This window comes from Silurus meridionalis, chromosome 14 (genome assembly GCF_014805685.1).
Source record: "Silurus meridionalis isolate SWU-2019-XX chromosome 14, ASM1480568v1, whole genome shotgun sequence".
Classification (NCBI taxonomy): Eukaryota; Metazoa; Chordata; class Actinopteri; order Siluriformes; family Siluridae; genus Silurus; species Silurus meridionalis.
Genome location: NC_060897.1, coordinates 20,403,731 through 20,422,548, shown reverse-complemented (window position 1 = coordinate 20,422,548; position 18,818 = coordinate 20,403,731). Strand labels below are relative to the sequence as shown.

The 18,818-nt window shown below is 39.5% G+C and overlaps 1 protein-coding gene across 2 annotated transcripts; it reads left to right on the top strand.

The window, feature by feature from the left end:
• Nucleotides 1-1,322: 1,322 nt before the first annotated feature.
• b4galt1l (DP-Gal:betaGlcNAc beta 1,4- galactosyltransferase, polypeptide 1, like) lies at nt 1,323-18,036 on the top strand. Of its 2 annotated transcripts, XM_046866367.1 has the most exons (7): nt 1,323-2,315; nt 6,385-6,620; nt 7,617-7,640; nt 11,777-11,964; nt 13,619-13,741; nt 14,619-14,723; nt 15,732-18,036. In XM_046866367.1, the coding sequence occupies exons 1-7, from the start codon at nt 2,033-2,035 to the stop codon at nt 15,859-15,861; spliced, it is 1,089 nt and encodes a 362-aa protein (XP_046722323.1). In that variant the 5' UTR covers nt 1,323-2,032; the 3' UTR covers nt 15,862-18,036. The 2 variants fall into 2 exon arrangements, with proteins under 2 accessions (XP_046722323.1, XP_046722324.1); XM_046866368.1 differs by lacking the exon at nt 7,617-7,640 and having other exon boundaries at nt 1,324-2,315.
• The last annotated feature ends 782 nt before the right edge of the window (nt 18,037-18,818 follow it).

Here is an 18,818-nt window from a genome sequence, read left to right as displayed (position 1 = left end):
AATAATTAATGATATTCATCTATGTGAAGACTCTGATTATGTTAATGATTTCTCATAATAATTATCAACAATTATTTTTAGAAAAAACCCGCGGTCTACTCATGTGGTCCTTGCGGGCTACCTGGTGCCTACGGGCACCATGTTGGGGACTCCTGCTTTAAACATTACACCAAATATAAGACTGCATGAAAATAATCGGGTTTTTGCTATAACAATTAGAAGTAACCTTAGAAGACATTTTGGAGAAAATAAAACACATTTTAATGTCACATGAGAGATAGACAGACAGACAGACAGACAGACAGACAGACATATTAGATGGACAGACGTAATTAGATAGATAGTTATATTGGCAGACAGACAGACAGACAGACAGACAGACAGACAGACAGACAGACAGATAGATAGATAGATAGATAGATAGATAGATAGATAGATAGATAGATAGATAGATAGATAGATAGATAGATGTAACTGGTGTGCAGGTTTTACAGTGTGGAAGCGTGGCACATGTAGACAGACGTAATTAGATAGATAGTTATATTGGCAGACAGACAGACAGACAGACAGACAGACAGATAGACAGATAGATAGATAGATAGATAGATAGATAGATAGATAGATAGATAGATAGATAGATAGATAGATAGATGTAACTGGTGTGCAGGTTTTACAGTGTGGAAGTGTGGCACATGCAGACAGACAGACAGACAGACAGACAGACAGACAGACAGACAGACAGATAGATAGATAGATAGATAGATAGATAGATAGATAGATAGATAGATAGATAGATAGATAGATAGATGTAACTGGTGTGCAGGTTTAACAGTGTGGAAGTGTGGCACATGTAGACAGACAGACAAACAGACAGACGGATATATTAGATGGACAGACAGACAGACAGACAGAGTTAGAGACAGACAGACAGACAGACAGATATATTAGATAGACAGACAGACAGTTAGAGACAGACAGATATATTAGATGGACAGACAGACAGAGTTAGAGACAGACAGACAGACAGATATATTAGATGGACAGACAGACAGACGTAATTAGATAGATAGTTATATAGACAGACAGACAGACAGACAGATAGATAGATAGATAGATAGATAGATAGATAGATAGATAGATAGATAGATAGATAGATAGATAGATGTAACTGGTGTGCAGGTTTTACAGGGTGGAAGCGCGCGCGCGCACCTCTAGCCGCCTCGAGTCAGAGAACCGATGACGTATTTATTATTTTTTTCTGCTCACGCGAGCTTGTAGCGCGAGGCGTCTCTCTTTCATCCTCAGTGTAACGGGAAGCAGCGCCTAGAGCGTGTCACAACGCTTCTCTCTCTCTCTCTCTCTCTATATATATATATTTCTTTATAACTGTCCATGGATTAAATGGTTTTTTCTCCCTTTCTGCCATTACACGTGGATACCTCTGAGGAGAAACAGAAAGGCTGTGGAGGAGCTGCATTAGAGGAAGCGGAACACTAGCTGAAGGAGAAGCGCACTGAAGTTCGCTGAAAGTCACGAGTACCTTTTAGCGAAGCTAGCTAGTTAGCCGAGGGAGCATGCTAACGCTAATGACGTGTTATTTTATTTATTTTAACAGAACACGGCATGGGCACAGGCTGTAGATGGTTTTCAGAAAGATTTGAGATATTTGTAGATATATTTTGGTAGTTATTTTAATAATACAGACCGACCGGCTGTGTAGAAAACTTTTAAATGTTTGTTTAACAGGAAGTGAGGAGGGTATTTTTTTTTTCTAAAGTCAAATATTTAAGTATAATATTCCTTTTTTTTTCTTCAAGTAAGCACTGGATTTTAATGTTTTGGTTATAAAATGCTAGGTGTGTGTAGTTGTACATTAGGGTATACTGTACATTTTATTGAAGCTGCTCTTGTTAAATAAGAGTCAGTCTGTTTCTGACCTCTTCAACCAGTAGCCACTTATTAGTGTCATAGGTGTAACTTTCCCATTTTTTCCCCGCTTTTCTTTTTTTCACTTTTTGCAACGGAAAAAAAGATGCGCGACCCGAATGTGACTTTTAACGCCCTTCATAAGACCTGCACTCTTGTTGTCCTCCTTTGCTGCCTGCACATTTTGGTCACTGTGGTCTACTATGTCAAATCGCTGGACAACAAACAATCGTTCGTCCAAAACTCTCAGCACAACCATCAGACCTTCAGGAAACTGGAACAGCATCCAGGAACCACCGAAGTATCCAAACCGGACAACACTTTAGTGTCCAACAACACCGTTAAAGAGAGCGAGCTGGAAAAATGCCCTGATACGTCGCCTTTGCTTGGTATGAACGCTTTTAAAAAAAATTATTATTATGTTTGCTCAAATATGGTTGTATTCATCAGCATTGCTGACCAGATCGGGATTTCTTTTTCCACTGATTCCCAGTGCATCGGATTTCACGTCCCATTTGGGTGAAACCACCTGTGACCGGTTGTATGTTGCTGCATATTTATTGCTTTACACTTTAAATCTAACTCATATCTACTGACTGATCTCTGATATGGGACATTCATCCTGGTCATTGTTTTACTATCCACTTGGTATGAGGCAGGAATGCGCTCCAGATTGTTCAGATGTGCGTTTAATACCTAAAGGCAATTAAATTATTGTTGTTATACTATTGTTTTTTGCCAGCTAGGAGGAAACCGGAGAGGGTGCTGACAGTGGAGAACATGCACAACTCCTTGACTCCTTACTTTGATCAGCTTTGACTCTTGTACGCAATCAAACTGCCACCTCCCTCTTGTCAAACCGTGTTTTTTTTTGCCAGTCATGTTCCGCCATTATTAAGTCATGTTGATTTAATCATGGGCTGCTTCGACAGAGAGATATTCTCACCTAGAGCGATTATCTGATTACAAGCAATAACGAAAGTTAGTGTGTTTACTCACACCAAAGCATTATCTAATATAAATAATGTCTTGCCAATCATTCTTCTCTGAAACAAAATCTTTTCTCATTCATCACGATCAACACAACCAGGAATGTTAAGACGTGTTGTTCAGGTCGGCGTGGAGAAATCAATTAATCAGTAGTGATGCGGGACCATGAAACTCGAAGAACACGTTATACAAATGAATAAACTTAATAACACATTGAAATTTCAGAAAATTTATGGGCCCAACAGTGTCATCTGGGAGGCTCTGGGGCTCAAACCCCTGACTTTCTGAGTAGTAAGCCGGGGCCTTAACCATTGAGCCATGACTGTCTACAAGTCTACTACTCTAGGAATAAGGGGAAAATACAGTTAAGCCAAGTGGCACCATAAACACTATAATAATCAAAAGCTTGTGGATACACTGCAGTCAGACACCAAGCTATTCCAGAACATCTTTTTACAAAACCTTTGGCTATTAATATGGCCTCAGTTCTTTTTTTGTTTTGTTTTTATAATGTCTCCTTTTTAGGGAAAGCTTTTTACTTTTGTTCTTACACGTCACCGTTGAGAAACCATGACTTTTTGGTGCTCAGGAGCAGTGTCTTGCTGGAAAAATGTTTGGGTCCCTCCTACTTAGGTGCTGGCTTCATTATCTCACCAACCGAAAAATGCTTTCCAGTTTCAGTCTCTTCAAACACTTTCAGTTCTTTAGCTGGTTCAGGCTCCTGCCAGTTTCCACTGACTTTACTTTTGGCTTGCATCTAGTGGGCAGCTGGTTTAGAAAATATCTGAATCGGAGAGGTCCACCAAACTGCACTTGCAGTTTGCAGAGTGTAATGGGGGAAAAAAGGAAAAATATGAGCAGTTTGACTGCGGAAAATATAGTTTAAGAGCCAAAAGTGGTTTACATTTCAAAGGTAATTTCCATAAAGAAGAGAATTTTTTTTAAATGCTTGCTCAGCATCTGGCAACCAGGCAGGCATGTGGCACCAAACTAATACTTTGACTTGAAGAGCTGGTATTGAAGGGCACGGTGAAGTCGAGAAACCAGCCATTGCAGGAAGCAACACATAAAACTTGTATTATTCGTAATGTTTCCAGGCAGTGTTGATTAATAGCGGAAATACTTTTTTTTTTTTATTGTGGAGAATTTTTTTTTTAATGATAACTTGAATTAGTGTACTGCTCTGGAAATGTTAGCATGTCTAGTTATCGGATAATGTGGCATTCAGTAATAGTGTTCTGCCTAGTTAGATGCCAAAAACCATTATATTAATAAAGTACAGTCTTGCTGAGGAACGTTAGCCTAGTGGGGCCAAAGCCAGAGGATTTGTGATTTTCTTTGTTGGTTAAAATAGTTGAAATCATAATCTTTTAGCTGTTCCTATCAGAGGTTGCCACAACAGAGAATTAGCAAATATATATGATTTACCACTCGTTTTACACTAAACACCAATGTCTGATACCCTACCATTTTATGCAAGCTTGGAGCCAGCACAGAGAGTGCACCAGCCCGTGCAACCACAAGGCCAGGACTCAAACCCAGTATGGGAGGGGAACTTCTTAGACCACTAGACCACCAGGGCTGCAAGTCTTGTCTCATTGCCTGGCAGCCTGACTTCAATAGATCTTGATAGATCTACTCCTCCTCTGTTTAATGTGGAGTGCTTCACAATTCCGGATGCCGTTAAAGCTTTGATTATATGATTTATGAGTCTCGATTATAGGCAGAACAATACGCAAGGTCCCCAAAATGGACAAGTTGATCTTCAGATTACTCGGTGCATCCGTGTGACACGTCAACTAGTGTTTACCTGGTCTCCCGAGTTTGGATCGCGTTGTGTGCCAAGTAAACCTATTATTGCCGTCATTGTATTCATCTGCGTGTTTGTTCAGCTGCACGGCCAGAAATTTGACTTCAGGGCCTCCGAGAAAGTTCAGTGTTTCAGGTCCACGTGTCACGTTGAAGTGTTTGCGTGTCACACAGACTTCCTGCAGATATGTTATTTCATGTGCTTTTATCTAACTATTTATTAGACACAGTTTGTATGAGAATTCATGAAAATGAAATCTATCGCCATTATATTTCATTTTCTCTTATTCTGTTTCAAAATGTTTGGAATCATATTTTTGCTTCATTTGAGTCAAGACAGTGAACGAGGAATGATGGACTGCTCTTTATAACAGACTTATATATTCGGCCTCAAGCCTTTTGTATTTCTTCAGTGATTTTATTTCTTAATACCATTTAAAGTGGCGGCTCAGTGCAAGTTTTACTGCACTTTCACTGAACAGTACTGGAGACCAGAGTCTGATGGGAGAGAACAACAAAGTGAAGCCTGCAGCACAGAAAAAGATGATTCAGTTCTTGGAAATCAACAGTGCATGTTTCCTAAAGCCTGTAACTCTTTGCCCGCCTGACATCTTAGTGCCTTTAGAAGGGGTTTTCTCCACATCTCATTCGACGTAAATCGATTCGGTTAAGGTTTATAGCTCCTGACACACATCCTGCAGGTATATTGATCTCAAAAGAGAAGAAATCGGACAAAAAGTGAAACCATCAACCTTCTCTTTCATTATGAGGGAATAAAAACAAATATAAGAAGGGTTAAGGGCCCAAAATATAGTATATCTTAAGATTTTATTTAAAATCTTCCTGCTTGCAAGACATTGAAGACTAACTTGGGAATGGAGTTTATGCTGACTGCAGAAATTAATGCAGAAATGATTTCTGCCTTGATGTTTCAAATGATGTTTCAATGCAAGAGTAAAGATTAGGCCAGTGGCATAGTTCTGATCACTGTGCATCACTTCTAGATGATATTTTCCTCATAACAGTTTAGAAATGTTAAAATGCTGTGGCTGCATGCTGGTTATTAAACTGTTTGTAGCATTTACAGCACAGTGTGTGGGACTTGAATGGCAGGCAAGCCGCAAACTTCTGGGACAGGTTTTCAGTGCGAATGCTTTGTAATAATTAGAGCTAAAGCTGTAACTAAGTATTCAGGCATGAGAAGATCTTAAGTGCTTCGCCATCCACGGTTTCTTGGAAACACGGCAAGCTGTGGTTTTGCGGTAATGCAAGCAAGAACAGCAACTAACTCATTTTCGTCGACATTTTGCAAAGGTAAAAGTCATCTTAAAAGGACGAACAGTTAACGTGTGTTTTTCATGTCCAGCTTAAGGCCAAATGTTGAAGTTGCTGTGGAATGAATCTCTCACCAATTTTCCAATAACAACACGTCCCCGAGTGTTTTACTTTCTTAACATCATTATCTGAGTAATCATTCTTAACATTATTGAGTAACTCGGGGAAATATACTAGTAGCTTCTGTTGAAAAGCTTTAAGCCTGTGGTCTGAGAATACCGTATTAATAACAATCTTTTTTTAACTACTGCTCGCACGTTAGGCATCGCATGAATGGGTGATGTTGCTGTGAAACTAATCAAACACTGTCCTGTGCTTTTGCAGTGGGTCCGCTCCTAATCGAGTTTTCCAATCCAGTGAGCCTCGATCAGGTGAGGAAAGAGAACCCAGTGCTGCAGAATGGAGGACGCTACAAACCCAAAAACTGCAAAGCTTTGCAGAAAGTGGCGATCATCATCCCATTCCGTAATCGAGACGAACACCTAAAGTACTGGCTTTATTACCTGCACCCAATTCTGCAGCGGCAGCAGCTCGACTATGGCATCTACATCATCAACCAGGTGAGTTCAGGTTAGATATGAAGCGCGCAGGACCTTTCGAAGGACTCATGACGTTTACCGCATGCGCCGTTGATTGAGATTTGCTCATTCTTTCCTTCATCTTTTAATAAAAGCTTCATGTTCATCTTCGCATATATACGTGGGCATTCTGTTCCAAGGGCAATGGTGTGAATATGGAGTTGGTTCTCTTTTTGGTGTGGCAGTAGCTTCTCTTTCCATTCGGGGCATGACTGTGGTGATTTGCGCTCATTCAGCCACGGAGAGTTCAGGCATTGACTCTACGTGAGGTGTGTTTTCACTGTTTCGACATTTCAGAGGTGGGTCTCGGCTCCGTGAAGGACATTCTGGTTCTTCCAGTCTATCCGTGGCAGACCATGTGGACTTGTCATTTGAACTAACGTTTCCAGCACAAAGCAGTGTGCAGAGGCTCATATTTGTGGGTTCATGGTTCAGATAGTGGACCACAGAGATGTATATTTTTAGCAATGCTGTGGTAGTGTAGTAAACTAGCACGTAGTAGCAGGGTTCCCGATTGGGAGGTCATTTTTTTCAAGCCCTAGCTCTCCCAAACTACCACTGCTGGGCACTTGAGCAAATCCAACTAAGACAATTTATTCTTGCGGCCTTTCTAAAAATTCCACACACACACACACACACATACAGAGTTCAATCACATGAACAGGAACCCTCCTCTTCCCCACTTTTTAGTCACTAGAAGTACATTGTGTACTCTGCTATGATGACTGTCTCTGTGGTTCACTTTTTATATTTTTCTCCTCCCTGTTTTTTTTTTTATTTTTACTTAACAGAATTATGTGCTTTTTACTTTATCAACACATTTTACCATCTTCAATCACACGGTAAAATGCGCGTGAAATTTGTATGATCAGTCATAAAAACCAAACTCCGTCTTCCTTCTTTAATAAACAGATAAGTATGGTACATTTTTAGGATTTTTCATCTTACCTTTGTCATTCTGTTTTCTTTTGTGCTTAGGAACGCAGACAGTTCAAAAAAATGGTACGTATGCGGGCAAGCAAATCAAGGGGTAAAAAATTAACCTGCCACTATTGGGAAAGAACGATCCATATAAAGAATATTTTTATGTTCAATCACCACACATTCTTGAAATGTTTTGGCTGACAAATGAAATTTCATATTTTTTATTTTTTATTTTTATTTTTATTGCTTCAGCTTTAGAGCTGAACGTGCTCACTGGCCATGTTCTGGTTGGATCATTGCTTCACCCACATTTTTCAGAGTGGATCAAATTTCTTGTAACCTGTCGAAAAAAGGAGATGGTCTACAAACTTCCCACTTTGGGATTCTGATAAAAAGAATGCATTCAAGCTCATGAGAGTCTTTTCATGTGTAAAAATAATGTGGCTCTTATTAAGATGCTTAGTCGTCGTAAAAACTTTGGAATAATCAATGTTGTCAGTGTAATATCAGTATCTTGCTATAGAAAGACCCATTCGCCAGTTTAATTATTTACAATCGTCTACAACTGCGATATTGTAACGTAATTATTGAGCACATTACGGGAGGAGAAGTCTAGCTTGAAATTCACGTTTTTTTTTTTATTTGGACTGAAATAACACGTCTGGCTAGTTTTTTTTCTTCTTTCCCGTCTTTCTTTGTGTTTGCAGCCAAAGCAGTCAAGCGTATTCATTTCCAGTGACGAAATCGTTTGTACAAATCCGCACTACTCACTAAACGTCTTTTAACTGATTGTTTATCCTATGCAAAAACATTTCTCACCTTACGGGTGCGGTCTCTTTTATCATCACCGCGGGTCCTGCCAGGAATGGTTTTGATGTGGATAAAAAATGGCGTGAATCATACAGCATATACCATTACATTCTCGCTCACTACCAAATTCTTTTTTTTTGGACATTTTGGAGCATCGTGCTGAATTCCATCCACTGCCAACATGATCGGAAGAATTGATTTGATAGGCACTCGTTGCTGTAAAGACTTCCATGCTGGTGAATGGGGGCTAAAAGCCTTACTGGTGCAGTATACAAATGTGAAAGCATTTAATTTCGTCTAAAAATTAGACAATAAAGAAAAGTCTGAATGTATCATTTGCATGGCAATTCTCAAGACAGAGTGAAGGTAAATACAAAACAAATTCTGGTGTTGTTGTTTAGGCCAAAACCAAGTTTTCACCTTTGCACTGCTGAAGACAGCAGATTTCGCCAGATGGTTTAGGTTGATCAGAAACAGATGAGGGACGCATCAATTTTTTTTTCCCCCCAGTATTCATTTCCCATGTAGGTCATAACGGGGCAACACGCTTATCATGAATTATCATTTTTCCTCTTGACATTCAACAGTGTCAAAGTTTGAAATGTACCTTGGACCTTCAACAAAACCTTGGATAAGGTTTTGTGTTTTGTTTTTGCGCCGTGCAGAATGTCGACATTTCTGCTTGCTTGTACCGTGTTTCTGAAGCTTAAACCAACAGCAGTTCTTTTGCAAATAGGGAATGAGGGAAAGATCTAATGCTTCACACATATTAATCTCTTTGGGCTGTTTTCCAGACAGTTACTCTGCCTTGTTTTTCACGCTTGAGGCATCAGTTTACATTTCCGTCTTCTATATTGGTGTTACGGTGTGTTTAAAAAAAGGGGGGTTAGATGTTCTGAAAAACAATCTTTCTTCTCTGAATGTTGTCTTTACTTGCTGCTCTGCTCACTTTTCTCTCTAATTTTGTCTCTCGCTTTCTCTGCCACCCCTCCTTTCCTCTCCACTTCTTTCTTATCCCCCCCCCCCACCCCGGTTCATCCCTCCCTGGCTACCTGCCATCTGCCATCTTCTTCCTGACCAAATTGCCGGTCTTTTGCATGATGGCTTTCAGCACCTGGCGCTAACAGCAGTGTGACGAAAAAGGTGAGAAAAAGGTCTACTTGCTCTTTCTATAAGCCAGTCATGGGTTGCTACCAAGGCTGGGTTAAACTGCTGGTTATGTTTCTCTCGCTTTTTCTTTTTTGGTTTCCCCCTCGTCCTTATTTTTTCTCAACAGAACTACAAGGTTATTATTGTTTTTGGTTAAAGCAATCGTGCGCAGATGTGCCATCTAATCGCTTCCTGTTTTGAATAAAGCCTTTCTTCATATGGTTTTAATATTTTTTCCCCTCACAGAATTGTTAGGTATACATATTTATTTTGTGTTCAGGTGCATACATAGGAGTATTGTACCGTAGTTTATTTGTACAGTTATCCGACCCGGGCTTTTTAACAGAATAATAAAGCCAATAAAGAAAATCCAACGAGTGGGAGTTTGAGCAGACAGCAAGGCCACTGGTGTTGGCTACACGTGTTGAGAACTGGAAAGAATCTTGAGGCAGATAATGACAGTCAGATTCCATTCCAAAAAGCCACGAATGCTTTAGAGACTGGTAGCTTCTGACACCCAACCAGCAAACTCATCACCATACAAGTCACAGAGACTAGTGTGTTGAAATTTCCTGGTAAATTCTAAGGAGGGAAAGAAAAGGAAACGCTTGAGTATTTCCACCCCTCACTCCCTCCCGCCATGAAAAACAAGCACAGCCCAGTGTCCTTGGGCAACAGATGTCAGCTGTCTCAGAAGAGAATGCCTTTTTTCCCTCTCTTTACTTCCTTTGTTTACTGCTTACCATAGAGCGCATTTACCAGAAAGCTCTTATAGGATTCATCTTCGGTTATCGAAGGACTCGATCTTTGGCCGCTGGTACGCTCCGGCTCATCCAGTTCTCCAGAGACCCAACGACGAGGAGAAGCCAAAAAGCACCTGAATGGTTTCGAATGAGAACTTGAGACGACTTGAGCTCTTGTCCTAGGGCAGGGAATTCTCACATTCATTACACTGATACTGAGTGGTTTTATTTATAAGGAGGTCCTAAAACAATTAGGACGAACCTTAAGAAGAATATACTGATATCTGCTATTGTTAAGATTGTTACCCATAGTTGTACGTAAATAGATACTGTACTGGATCTCAGGTGATTGATGGTTGGTGATGTATGTTTGGTGTGCACTGATATGCGAACAAACCGACACAAAATGACAGCGAACTGGAAGTATTTATTATGAATGTGTTGCAGACAAAGCAGAGCAGACGGCAAACTGTGTTTTGTAAAAATCGAGAGGTTAAACTACTATAGGTAGACCCTGAGTCTGCTTTTAAACCCGAGCATGTAGAGCAGTTTCAACAACCCTGGTCGTTATTACGAGCGCAAGCCGCTATGTATTGTGCGCACGTGAAAAGCAGCCATCATCCGTCAGAAGTGTTTCTTGTAGTTCCTAAGTAGCCAGACGATGCATTTTTAATGCGTATGTAAAGATTGTATACACATCAACAGAGTAATAGGAATAAAATAAAGGTTCTTATCCTGTGCTGACCCCATGACAAAAGAAAACCTCCGTAAATTGACGCTGAGCACCAACGGCGTTTCTGGTGCTTTCAGTGGAAGAAATTAGATCTGAGAGCGTAACGTCCAACTTGGTTTAGTGTAACACCTCTTTCATTTATTTTTTTATTTTTTTTGTCAGACGACTGAATGGCAGGCAGACTCATCTGTAAGGGCAGTCGTAAAAAAAAAAAAAAAAACAATTGCAAGACTCTGCAAATATTCAAATAACGTACAAGACTCAGGTGTCAGGGTTTGTTTGTTTATAGCCTGGTTCTAACAATGAAACTATAGCAACCGGCAGTAAAATAAGGGTAAGAATGCGTCGTAGCAAGCAGCAGCACTTTTGTTTGGGGAAAAGAAAGAGCTTGGTGCCGACACTAATTTGAAACGTTTACTAAAGATTTATATTTTTTTTTACCCGTAGATCCATAACGTTCATTAGTGGTGTTTTCTAATATCATAGGAACGAATATGAAAACGCGAGTCACGTCACTAATTTTAAATCCAAACTCTAGCGAGTCCACTCACACGCGGTCCGATTCATTCCTGTACTATTATTTTTAAATTACATTTTATTGTGTTCTGACTAGATTTGTCAGAAATATATGTATTATGTTATAGGTATTGTCTTAAAAAGAAACAATATACCCAACAATATATAAAAAGGATTTTATGTAGACGATTGCACGAGTGTGTTCGTTGCATGTTACTCGTGTGTATCGTGTAACGCCGCTCTTCTCCGCTCTGTTCACACAGGATGGAGAGGAGACCTTTAACCGGGCCAAACTGCTCAACGTGGGCTACGCCGAGGCTCTGAAGGAGTACGACTACGAATGCTTCGTATTCAGCGACGTCGACCTCATCCCCATGGACGACCGGAACACATACAAATGCTTCGAGCAGCCAAGACACTTGTCTGTCTCCATGGACAAATTTGGCTTCAGGTAATTAAATTTGTAAATTCATGTCTTATGCTGTATGAATAATGTATGAATCTGTTGTTTACTTAAATTGTATGAAATAATAATGATATAAAAAGTTACCTTAAATCCATGGGGAAAAGGTGCTGTGCAATAAATTACAAGAGATAAATTGATAAAGAGAATAGTCCACTAGAAGACTTTTATTTACTCTTTTGTGTCATGGTTTTCTCCGCGATTTGCAGCGCCTCCCCCCGAGGTTAATTTGCATCGATCTCCGACAACACCTGTGTTTTTTTTTTCCCTTCCTATTTTCCAAGTAGTCCTCTAGAGCCTCGTTTGCATTCAAATGTAGATGGCTTTTCCTTTTCACAACACACACACATACTAAAAAGTAGGTCAAACCTGGCTTAAGAGATCCTGCAGATCCCTAGAAACATTTGCAAACCTGCATATATATTAAATTGTTCAGTAAGCAAATCACTAATGGAACTCTTATCTTATCACGCAACTCACAACAACAGGGATCCTGCCGGCACGGTGGTTTTTCCGGATTGGCTGAGTTTGAATTTCAGGCAGTGCTAATCTCCAGGGGGGGTTTTTACCTGTAACCATCTGACGAGTCTCCCTGGACAGAAACACTTCGTTGGAGAAAGAGATCGGCGAATGTTCAGCCTGGTTTGTGTAGCCAGGAAGGTTATAGCCATTTGTTTCTCTTATGACCACAGTGAGGCAGATGCTCATTGAAAATGTGTCCAGTCTATATTTTTCTGTACAATCCCCAACCTTTGGTATATAATGGTTAGACAGCTGTCTGGACGTATTAAATGTAAAGACCGAATGAAGATTGGACGATCGTCGCAGAAACTACACGCTGCTACAAATAGACTTTCTCTTCTTTTTTCTAACACACATTTGCATGCATTAGGATCTGTGCCAGGTGTGTGTGTGTGTGTGTTTAATGCCATCTTAAGAGCATTTCCTCCTCCCGCTTTCAGTGAGAAACCATTACTCCTACCAGGGCTTCAAGGCATCTGGTTGTAATTTCACAACATTTGCTCACAGCACAAAGTACAGGGAAAGCCATCAACCTTCGTATTCATTAACTGTAATGAGAGGCAGGACATGATCTTAGGGGAATACCAGACCAGATCTGACAAGGAAATCGTCATCATGAAGGGACAAGAGAATTGTTGATGATTGTGCATATATCACAAAATTATCCACTCTAGTGCGTTTGCATTTTCCCAAATAATTACACATACTGTAAGCTTGTACATGTATCCCCAAATAAATTTGACAAATTATATGTGAAAAATGGACCAGTTTTCTCGTTACTCTTCTTTTTTTTTTTTTTTGGAGCATCTGTGATGGATTTATTAGGCTGAAGCTCTACTTTGTCTGGGTGACCCTCAAAAGACATTTACACACATATAGATGTGTCAGAGCACCATTTCCTGATCATGACCAGCCTTTTTCTAGCTCATGCGCTTCTGCAGAAGAGCTGTGGTTTTTTTTTTTTTTCTACTTCCTTAAATCTGAGATTATGCCACCAAAGGATGTCGGTATGCACGGTGGTGCTTTGAGATAGCAAATGTGTCTTCTGCACATCTTTTTTTTCTCACACAGACATACCCCACCTAATTCCCAAACACGTATTTATTTCATCTTCACACAGACTTCCATATAACCAGTACTTCGGCGGTGTGTCCTCCCTGAGCAAGGAGCAGTACTTGAAGATTAACGGCTTTCCAAATAACTACTGGGGCTGGGGAGGCGAGGATGACGATATCTACAACAGGTATGAGAAGATCAGTGGATTTAAATGAGCACACATTAGCAGATCTCTCTCTCTCTCTCTCTCTCATTCTCATACTCTCTCTCTCTCTCTCTCTCTCTCTCTCAAGTTCTCTTTTTCTTTCCTGTTTGTGACGTAAGTAATGCAAAACATATACTACTGAGCAGATCCTCGACTTGGAAAAGTGTGTGTGGTGTTTCAAATGTACTTCCTATAAATGTATTTATTAAGATTTTATTTCATATTAATGAGAGGGTCTGGAATTCATCCGAAAAACCTTATCGCATAGTTGTACAAATATGAGACAAAATGAAGAAAAACAGATGATAGGACAGAGCTGGAGCCGTGTTCCTCATTGCAGGCAGTTTTCGTTCTTGGTGGCGTCCTGGGAGAAGATAATTAATGAGTGCAGAGTTGAGAAACAGAACCGAAACATTGCTTGTTAAATAAAAAAGTACTTGTAAGATAAAGTTTTGGTTTATCCAGGTTACAGTTTGTTTTTAAAGCCATGTAAATATCGTATGTTGCACGGCTTTTTAAACGTGGAGGAATGTGGATAAATACAGTGTCTGTGACCTTTACTTTCCATAGGTAACTTTAAACTATGCGTTCATGAATGAATGGTATGTGAGAGAGTGAATGGCAGAAGGCAGGCTGAACTAATACCTCCATAATTGTGCTAAAGAGTTATCCAGGCTTCTGCGCTAGGGAATTAAGTGTAATTTTGTTCAAAGTAGATCACATTCTTGTCAGAATAGCAGGCCTGGTTAATAAGTTCAGCAGGTTGTCATATTTCTTATGTTCTTAAGTCTTTTGCACTCGATTTTTTCCCACAGCTGTTGCTTCACGTTACTAATCAAATACGTGGTGTTTCTCACAGGGTGACCGCCAAAGGGATGTCCATATCCAGACCCAACAGTGCAGTCGGAAAATGCAGGATGATTCGTCACGAACGGGACCAAAAGAACGACCCGAACCCCCAAAGGTGAATAATATGAGTGACCCCCATTAATAACCTTCCACTCCCCCTACACAGAGTCTGTCTGTAATTACTCATAAGTAAACATCTGAGCACAAAGGTCTCTTCTAATATAATTTCTATTGTTTACACAATGATGAGGTGTAACAGAGTTTAGGATTACTGAGTACCTTTGAACACTAGAAAATAAAGCACAAAAAAAGGTTTACTCAGCATAAACGCTAGTTGGGTTTTTGGCTAGTTGTTGCAATGGGCAAAATCCATACTGTGTGATGATACACTTTGTTGAGCACTTATCTTTATGGAGGAACAAGTAACAACAAAACCTGTGGAAAAGTATGGGAACTCTTTAACTTTCATTATTTTCAGAGGAGTAACATTTTAATATGAAATCATTCTTCTGGGATTGTGAGAAACAATAGAAGCCAAATGACCCTGTTTGAATCATGCTTTTGTTGAGTTGTTTTTCCTGTATGACTCAGTTGTTATATTTCTCAATCTTTCTTGTCCTTCAGCCAACCAGGCAGTAAAATATACATTTGAATATACTTTGCATGTCAACTCAAAAAAATTGTCATCCACTTCAGTGCGTCTCATAAAGGGTTGATTCAATGATTTCAGTCATTGAGAATCCATCAGATTTAGTCCACCTTTACTGTTATAATAACTTCCATTCTTCTGGGAAGGCTTTCCTTTCCACTAGATTTGAAATCTGAGATCAGGCGAAAACCGCGGTTTACGCAGACCACGTTGGCAGTTGCATCCCAAAGCATGAAACATTCAACACCTTTGCTTCACCATGTGACATCATATGTTTTGACTTCCTACTTTATAGCAGCTGTCACATATTTAACTCACTAATGGAGCTTTAATAAATACAAAAGCGCAGTCATGCGATGTTTTTCAACCGCATTGAGAGCCAGCCCTAAAGGAAAAGTACTGCTAATACGCACTCCAACGTGTTTACAGAAAGCCTGCAATTAACTGCTCTAACGATGTGTTTTCCTGTCCCAGGTTTGACCGAATAGCACACACCAGAGAGACTATGCACAAAGATGGCATCAACTCCTTGTCTTATGAAGTGGTTCGAGTGGAGAAGGACCAGCTGTTTACCAAAATCACAGTGGATATCGGCAAACCATAAAACTGACCCCTATTTTTTTTTTTTTTACCTGAACAAACTCAAAAGATTTTAAAGCTGTCTGTTAGGAAGACGGGATGCAGTAACCAAATGTGCCTTGACATTATAAAGCTGAATATCTGATTCAAAGCAATCTTTATCTTTTTGAAGTGAATTCTATATTTTTAAAGACATTAGTACTTGGAAATCTATTTGCCATCTTTGCACAAGCGATGGTGAACCGAAAGAAAGTGGACGTGTGAATCGAGGTCATAATTTTGGTGGTGTGGGGGTCTGTTTTTTTTTTTTTTTTTTTGTTGCTGTTTTTTTTTTTTTTTTCTTCGCTCACTGAGCTACTAAGAGCATCTTTTGAGCCACAGGCGATAAAACTTGCCTAAAGAGGCATTGTGTAAAGAATGTAAGCTGCGTTGTGTGTCTGTGGTGTGCGTGTGTTTTTCCAGCTTTAAGGTCACCCCTTCAGACTCTGAAGATCGATCGAGGACGTTTGCGCCGGTGTTGCAATCATTCCACGTCAGTGCAAAGAGTTTCTGCCTTCTTAAAATCCTCATCTCCACTTGTGTGGCCCAGAAACCAAAAAAACTTGTGGGATCTTATTCGTTTTCTGAATGTATCTTTTGGTGCTTTACCCTTTGACTGTAAGGAAATCGGACTCTTTGAGGTAGATGTGGGTCATTTCGGCGCCAACGTCCTGACGTTTTTTTTAATCCTACATACTAAAAAGGTAAACAGAAAACCAATAAACTGTTCGATGGATTTGCATTTCAGTGTTTACAAAAATAAGCCATGAGAAATGACATATACCAAGTAAGGAATGAGATAAAACACATGATAGGAGTCCACCAATGCAATACAAGGAATATCAGAGGTGCCAACATTTACAGTTTTGTCTAACATTTTCAGACACCTCAACAAACCTGGGCATTTTAGCAGCAAATTCTAAACCCAGTTCCTCCTCTGGTTGGAAATCTTGAAATCTCAGTTCTATCCCAGACTAAAGCATGCACCGTATTGTAGCTTTTTTTGTCGGTCAAAAAAAGTTTCCTTTTCCTTTTTAGCAATGCTGGCACCTCTTTATCCCCCCAGATTTACTCTAGATAACAAATCTATCCAAAGAAAGAACATGTATATTGCAAAAAACTAATTGTCCACCTGCTTATCTCAGTCCTGGTTTTCTCAGAAGATACAAATCCATGCTATAATTTATTACACAGCTGATTTGGGGGGAAAACCCCACTGTAGTATAGGCGGCCATGTGTCTGCATTCTCTGCCTCTCTTTTTTTTTTTTTTTTTTTTTGAGCCACGTGTGAGAAATAATATATACTGTTATTAAGCTTTTTGTTATTATTGGTGATGACTGCATTATCATTGGGTTCAAACAGCTATTTCTGGGTTTTGCATTTATGTCAGCCTTTTTTTTTTCAGGGCTTAAAATAACATAAAAACATTTTATTACAAAGGTAAAAAGTCCAGCACCTGATTTTCTTTCAGCTTCTGTACTTTATTTCCATTTTTATTTTATTTTCTGAAATCGGGGTTCTTTTAACCAGTGTGCTATAATAAAAGCGTTCATGCGTTTAATTCCCTTCGATGTCAGAGGAAAACAAAGCCATTAAAATGATTGTGAGTAGTTTCAGTTTCTGACTGTTAAGCGCTGGGTTTATACTAATGAGCCATCGAAACCAGTTTCACTAATATATTGTTTTTTTTGTTTTTTTTATATTTCTCAACAAGACTGGTAGTGACCTGGGAATTATTCTGTAAAGACTGCAAGTATTTTATATCTTCTGTTTGTTTTGGTTTTTCTAATCACTGCTTTTTTTTTTGGTGCTTTTTTTCCAGTTGAGTTCACAAAATACAATACATTTAAATCCTTAAACTGAGCATGCACCAGTGCTCCCCAAACCTTAGTGGCTTCAGCATTTTCTGCAAAAAAAAGTTCTCTCTACCTGAGCATCATCCTTTAATTAAAACCAGTGCCTTGTTTTTTTTTTTTTTTTTTTTTTTTTTGCTTACTTCTACATTAAATTTTAAGTTGTGTATGTCATGCTTTATTTTCACACCCGACGACACGACAATCTTCCTTGATTTTCTTACCTTTGGGTTTTGGCATATCGTATCGCTGAAGATAAATGCAATTATGATCTTCAAAGCATTAAATGAAATTGTGATTGAATGTATTCCTGACTTTGTCCCTTTTCGCTTGACCTTCGAGTTTACAGCACCACTGCTAATGACTTGCTGCTCTCTGCTTTCCAAACTGTTGCTGATGTACTTGTGTGATGTTACTATTTAAAAGAAATCATCTGCGTCATGTTTGATGTTGGAAGCTGCAAGATAGGAAAAAAAACTGAATTTCTGATCGTTAAATGGAGGACAAGTAAACTGATAGAAGTATTCAGAGAGATAAATTGGGAGATCATGTGCTAAAGACAAAGTGAGTCTGTTACAGATGCGATATATGAACAAAAGTATTGGGGCACGACTTTTCCAGCCATATGTGCTGCTTTCTCAAAATGTAACCACGACGTTATAGGCGCGGAGTTCTATAGGATGCAGTAGCAAAGCCAGTTTCCTAAAGACATTCTTTCACATAGGTTAGAGTGAAAGATCTGGAGTGGCCTGCTCTACAACTTAGACCACAACCCTATTGAACAATGAACTGAAATGCTGATTGCACCTCAAGCCTCATCTCACTTACACGAATACCTGACTTTACTAACGCTCTTCTGTCTGAATGAGCAAACGCACACTCCCATATCTGAGCACAACTGAGCTTGGGATGAGATGTACAGAAAGCTTGTACCAATCTTATGCTGAGGTGTCCTCAAACTTTTGTTTATATACTATACATTTATAAGGGGAGAGGGGGAGAAGAAGGGGGTGTCAGACCTTGTGCAAGCAGATCTGCATGAGTTGACAGTTGGAATTAGAATTATGAACCAGTCTCTCAACATTCTTT